The sequence below is a fragment of the Loa loa genome (assembly GCF_000183805.2).
Source record: "Loa loa unplaced genomic scaffold supercont3.185, whole genome shotgun sequence".
Taxonomy (NCBI): Eukaryota; Metazoa; Nematoda; class Chromadorea; order Rhabditida; family Onchocercidae; genus Loa; species Loa loa.
In genome coordinates, this window is record NW_018108365.1 from 1 (window position 1) to 6,181 (window position 6,181).

At 34.3% G+C, this 6,181-nt stretch overlaps 2 protein-coding genes across 2 annotated transcripts in view; both read left to right on the forward strand.

Moving 5' to 3' along the window:
- Nucleotides 1-73: 73 nt before the first annotated feature.
- On the forward strand, nt 74-4,093 carry LOAG_11756 (hypothetical protein; the record flags this gene model as incomplete). The annotated part of the gene is made up of 12 exons (XM_020448411.1): nt 74-235; nt 651-803; nt 999-1,128; nt 1,464-1,570; nt 1,731-1,877; nt 2,201-2,394; nt 2,567-2,710; nt 2,945-3,039; nt 3,140-3,273; nt 3,542-3,673; nt 3,782-3,878; nt 3,963-4,093. 12 exons carry the CDS (start codon nt 74-76, stop codon nt 4,091-4,093), a joined length of 1,626 nt encoding a protein of 541 aa, XP_020301444.1.
- A 151-nt stretch (nt 4,094-4,244) lies between these two features.
- Nucleotides 4,245-6,181, forward strand: part of LOAG_18058 (hypothetical protein) — a gene marked incomplete at both ends in the record, with an annotated part of 6,083 nt that continues 4,146 nt past the window's right edge. Inside the window, 4 exons of the mRNA XM_020450728.1 lie at nt 4,245-4,331; nt 4,482-4,589; nt 4,916-5,023; nt 5,492-5,662. Coding sequence (XP_020305551.1) covers nt 4,245-4,331; nt 4,482-4,589; nt 4,916-5,023; nt 5,492-5,662 — 474 coding nt within the window. The remainder of the gene's footprint in view (nt 4,332-4,481; nt 4,590-4,915; nt 5,024-5,491; nt 5,663-6,181) is intronic.

Here is a 6,181-nt window from a genome sequence, read left to right on the forward strand (position 1 = left end):
GAAGAGACCTGGTCAGTTCCGTGATATGGAATCAGTTCTGTTTATTAATTGAAATTCCGACGCGAATCGAAACATGGATTCCTTCATCTCTGAATGCAGTAATAGTGTGAGTACGACGACAGCAGAGGAGTGGAAGGAAGGCGAGCGGAACAGTTTACCACTCACTCATCTTTTCGTTGAGTTAACATCTCTGGAGGAATTAAGCTTTCCAACTAGTTCATCTACTCGAATTAAGGTTTGGTATTCACAAATTTTTTGGTACGAAATATACGAAATATCTGATGGAGTCAGATAATGTATTGACTTCGGTATTCTTTTTTGTTAGATGCAGAATGATCAAATCTCATTTCCCAAGCTTCATTTTATATTTCAGTTCATTGTGAAATATATACTAGAAAATATAGAAAGGGCACACTAAAATGATCATTACACCCAGAAATTAGTCGAGGTGTCAAACAAGAGAATATTTATTTACGAATTAAGACTCGTAGCTTTGGGCTTCTTATTACCTCCTAACTTCAGCTTACTAAGCACACCTACCTTTCTTCTGCTAATATTAGTTTTAGCTGAGATACCTTGTTCTTGATAGTTTCAAGTGGTAAAATGTAATCGGAATTTGAACCCCGAATGAATTAGGTTTTCATTTTCAGTTTACTTGTTTGGATGCATCTGCTCATTACTTAGCTGTTGGGTCGACAAGTGGAACAGTGTATCTGTTTTCAAGGTTTGCTTCGAAGTGTCGGAATCGCATCAGTTCTGTTCCAATACAAGTTATTTCCATCAAGGATGGACCTATTAATAAGGTTACTATATTGACATAGTTTCTCTTCTTTCTATCTCACTTTTTCACGAATCCTCTGATCTCCATTTGGTCCTAACTTTATGCCAAGGTAAAGTCTGAAGTTTTCGTCAATTCACATACGTTAAGTCTCTACAATTTTGTTAATGCAATTTGTATCGACTTCAAAACTCTTGGTATATCGAAACTTTGCTTGTAGTTATCTATATCACCTGATGAGAAATACTTGGCAACGTCAAGCAAACGAGGTTCCCTGACAATTACTGTTCTTGTCGGTATTGGCCGAAATCCTACTACGCTTTTTTCTAACGACAGTCATGTTGGCACAGGCAGGTTTTTGTCTTTCATTTGCAATTTCATCATTTGAAGAAGCGTACTATCAGAAAGAAGAGTAGTATTTTCGAACAAAGGAGTTTTATAAAGAACTGAATTTTCTTTTAAATTAGGTTTTATAGACTTTCATAATATGGAAAGTTCTACTTATAGATGGCTTAAGATTGTTTCAGAATCCTTAATTTTGTTCTAAAAAATGTTTGAAGCAAACAAATCTTTGCTGCAAGATAAGTGTCAGTGTGTGACTGTGTCATTACTCCACACCACTAATTTCGTCTATGTTTCTTTTGTTTAAACCAAAATTTTCTATAAATTTAAAGAAATTTTACAGATGAGTGTGGCCAACCGATCCGTATCACAGAACTTCGTTGGTGCAGCGATAGTTCTAAAGTATATGCTGGAGACACAAAAGGACGCATTAGTCAAACTCTAATTCATGTATGACTTGTCATGTTTTTGTTTCCAGTACACTTTTTTAAAGTGAGATTCTTGTAAGGTGCATATTTATGGAAAGTCTACGAGTAGTTCCCTTGATTATTAGATTTCATATTTCATAATTACAGAATGTAAAGGATGAATCCAAGTTAAATTGTTTCAGAACCGCAACTTTTTTCGCTCACCAACTGATATTATATTTGAAACAGACAGTGAAATTGTTCAGTTTGATATACGTGATGATTGCCTGCTTGCCTCTACCCTAACGCGTTGCTGTGTTTGTGATTTGAAGACTTACAGTTGTATTCAGGTCAGTTCAAGGACTTTGTTGTTTTTTGTCGCAAATTTTTGTCCATGAATTTTATACATATTTGTAGAAGTATGCAGTGCGCTGCTGATTGTTGTATTAGTTTTAGGCCTTTAGCAATGTAAGCTGGATGAATGGCGTGGATTGTGTTATTTGTATATTGTTTTCTTTACTTTGTAGAGCCATTCTCTTCTGGAGGTTTTTCAATGATTATTGATTTGTCCTTCCTAATTTATGATCGTATATTGTTCCTATGCAAATAACATTTTCACAGTAACAACCTTGGAGGTTGTATTTTATCAGCATTTACTTCTTGCGTAGTTAAGGTGGGAAAAAGATTAAGAAAAGGTCATTTTGGCGCTGTATTCTTTTCCGACCAACAAAAACAGAAATCGCGATATACAGAAGGGAATAATTGCACGACACCGATGAATACAGGATGTAACGAGTTGACGGTAATTTTCGCAAGTCGTCCAAACGGTCGATTATGGGAGGCTAACGCTCGCGGTGTAGTTTACAGGTTTCTATTTCATCTAAAATTCAGTAAACCTTTGAAATTGTCTGAATTTTAGAAAAGCGATCAAACTTATTCAACTTTTGTTATGTGACTGATACACCTATTTTTATACTGGACAAGTTAAGTTCAGTTCGAAAAACCGGTTCTACTGTTATCAAAATCTTTCCTATTGTAGCACCCATCAGTACCGAAATTTGAGAACTGTTTGTCGATTTCCTGTGGTCTCCTTCAAGGAAGATGACTTGTTTGACAGCATGGCTAATGTTAATGAAGTTCGGAGTATCAATTTTGGGCTTTTGACACTGATCAAATGTCAAAAGTAAACTTTAGTTCTCAATTCCATTTTGCATAGTGTTGTTTGGAAATGCAAAGTTCTAAGAATATTGTTGAAAGGTAATGTTGTTTGTATACTAGCTGATGTGACGTGTGATGTTAAGAGTTTTGAAATTCATTGATTTTTTTATCAGAGCAATAATGCACACGTTAGTATCATATTTCCAAGTGCTTATTTTTTCAAAGTATAAGTCAGGATTACCTAAAAGCAGTTTTTCAGTACTTTATTTTTGATGACAAAGACGGATACAACGTTTTGTTTAATCGATCCCATGGACAGTCATATGGTGCTTATGAGCATGGTGGATTGTGTAGGTACATCCTTCAGTTTACTTAATTGTTCTGCTTAGCTCAAAGGCACTAAAACGAAGTGAAGTCTTATAAAAAGGATAGAGGATCGAAAAAAAAATTTTAGATTCGGTGAGTGAATATGCAGTAAACGATGCTGATATCTTTCTTTTATCGAAAACAGGTGGTTTACGGAAATTGACATTGTTTACGGTTGAGAAGGCTATAGAAAAACTTCATTGGAGGCAGTGTTATTCGCAGGTTCATTATTCCGTGGTGTTTTTTTTTGATTTGTAATGTGACCGATTTGCTCTTGTCACCACTCTGCATATTGAAGTGCATGATTTTGTTTCATAATCAAAGGTATCATTTTCATGGTGAAAACATAACATGGTATATAATTATATATAATTACATTGATGTTATATTATATGAAATATATTTAGATACAGTTTAATTACGCTGATAATTCCGAAAAAGCATAATTAGCACGCGTGAAGGTAATATAGGATTTCGTGATACTTTATAGGCTGCACAATTAATTTACGTAGATTATATCATGAACAAGAATTACAACTCACTAAATATATGGAATTGCGAGCAGTTGGAAGATATCCTAAACAAAATAGCACCTCATTGCTTTAAATCACGCATGACACATGTAAGTTCCGGAATACATGTATTTTAAAAAGTACCGGATTTATTTACCGATGTGGTTTTGCCCTGATAATAGAAATTAATCTTCTAACCTTCTGCTCATATTTTATAGAATATGCTCGATGCTTTGCACAAACTTCTGGGTGAATTGAAAAAAAGTGGAAGTATTGAAGGGAAACCAAAAGCAGCAGTTCATCGGTTGAGTTCAGGTTCGTTAAGTTCTTGCTAGTTTTTTTTTTTTTTTTTTTTTTTGTAGTTTTCCAAGCCTCATTCACAGAGTTTTATAGTTTTAGGTATTCATCGTGTCATTCAAGTTATGCAAAGTAGTGGTTGTGAGGATGACTTCACTTTTAGAGCACCATCACCTCTGCGATTAAGGAGCAAAAGCACTCTGCATATTGAAGCGTATGATTTTGTTGCATGATCCAAGATTTTGTTAATAACTTTCTGGTCGTAGTTGGATTTTCACTTTTATTTTTTGTCTTAAATTGAATGAATGTTGTATAACATTATGGCAATTAATAACCAAAAGGAACGATTGGAAACGGAGAAGTTTGCCGTTAAATCGGGGGACTATGATGGAGACCGGTGAAAATGAAGTAAAGTTCGAAGATCTGGACGAAAGTCATAAGAAATTAATAAATGAAGCTCGAATATTGTTGGTAAGATTTACTCTATCTGCATTCTTGTTTTTCAGGAGGTATTTTCGAGTGTGGCAAATATTACTTAGCATTAGCTACTGTATAATTACTTAGTTACTACGTGACTACAAAATTTTTTGAAAGCTTAGCAATCTCACTTCTTTTTTACAGTTGGATGCCGAAAAAGCACCAGCAAATCAGTTGGTGCGTAATGGTAGTGTCGAGTCTCTACGTACACTACTGGATAGTTCTAATAGCCTAATTTTATTTGATCACCAGGTTTATTTTTATCTCCTTACTCATCAACAGTTAATTCAGTTACTGAATAAAGTACATTCATTGTTCCGAGAAGTCAGCTGAAGTCACTGTCCTGATTACACATTGCTTTTCAAATCATGAACATTTGCTTCCTTGGGCCATTACTCCACTAAAATAACTTTTTAGCGAGTGTTTTGAAGCCAGGAATAATTTTCATAGTTTTTTCGATTTGGTATTGTTCACTTAGAAAATATTGCTTTGAGGTGAATGAGATTTTGATACTTGCATGTGGACGTTGTTTCTTTTAATTCCGTATTCAGTATCAAAGTATGTTTTATATGTTGAAGGTAACGATTAACGATGTAAGCAAAGATTTGCTCACTGCAAAGAAATTTCAACAACTGATTGGAGATCACAAAAACTATGAACAAAAACAAGAACTGCGAACTACGAAAGTGAGTTTGTTGTGTAAAGGGTACTTATATATCGCTCACTGATAAGCTAATTTCTAATGTGAAATGCATCAAGTAATAGAATTAAAATATGGATTAAATCTGAAGTTAATGGAGTTATGAATGCCTGTTTCTCGCATTTTTGCAGGTTTGTTTTTGAGGTTATTCTGATTTTATGGGAAATTATTGTCCGTAAGTCTTTCAGATTTAGTAGTTAGTTATCTAGTCAGTTATCCGCTTAGTATACAGATTTTTCTCATGTTTTGGTACGTCTTAATGTTGATTGTAAAAATTTGCAGTGATTCTTAAAATCTTTTAAATTGAATCCGTTTCCTTTTGAACTGGATATCTTTTATTGTTCCATGTAGTCCATCCTTAAAGTTGCTACAGTATATTTTTGTTTAAAAGGGTAAAGATCTTTTCTGTTTGAGGACCATTTCGCTTATGTTAAAACCCGTATGTTTCGTTCAGATTGATTTCAAAACTTTCTTCGGACGACGTGACCCACTGGAAATGCTCGAAAAATGCGTGGAAAGCATGCCGCTAAACGTAAATGTCAATGTGACACACCTTCGGACAATACGTCGAACTAGACGAGGGGCTCGCATTGTGAAAGGAATCAAGCCATCTGGAAGGAGAAACGTAAGTATCGTATCATAATTCACTGATTCTTCAGAGCATTTTCTTAGCATTATTAAGTTGAAGAAACCTTCGACCTCACGGTAGGTTGCTATAAATAATCCCTCTATTTCATTTCATATCGAATTTAAGTTGCTTGTCAAATATGACATTTGCTTTCTCTTTCAAAATGCATTGATTTTTTGCTCTGGTGCTGTCGTTTGTAATAAGTCTGTTGTAATTATAGGTAATACCTGAAATCGAATATGAAAAGTCAGAACATTGTAAATCGACTTCGGAACAGCAATTAATAAAACGTAGTCTCATATCTAATGGAAGTTTGAATTTGAACTATAATGAAACTCCAGAAAGGAACGAAAGTTCAAGATATAGCTCGATCGATCAGTCGTCAAGGGATACTGGGTTAAAATAAAAATAGATCGTTCACTTGTAGATTTGTTTGTAGCCTAAGTATCATTTTTGTATAGACGCGTATTATTTCTGTAATATTATTTTTATTATTATTTTTCGTATTATTTTTCG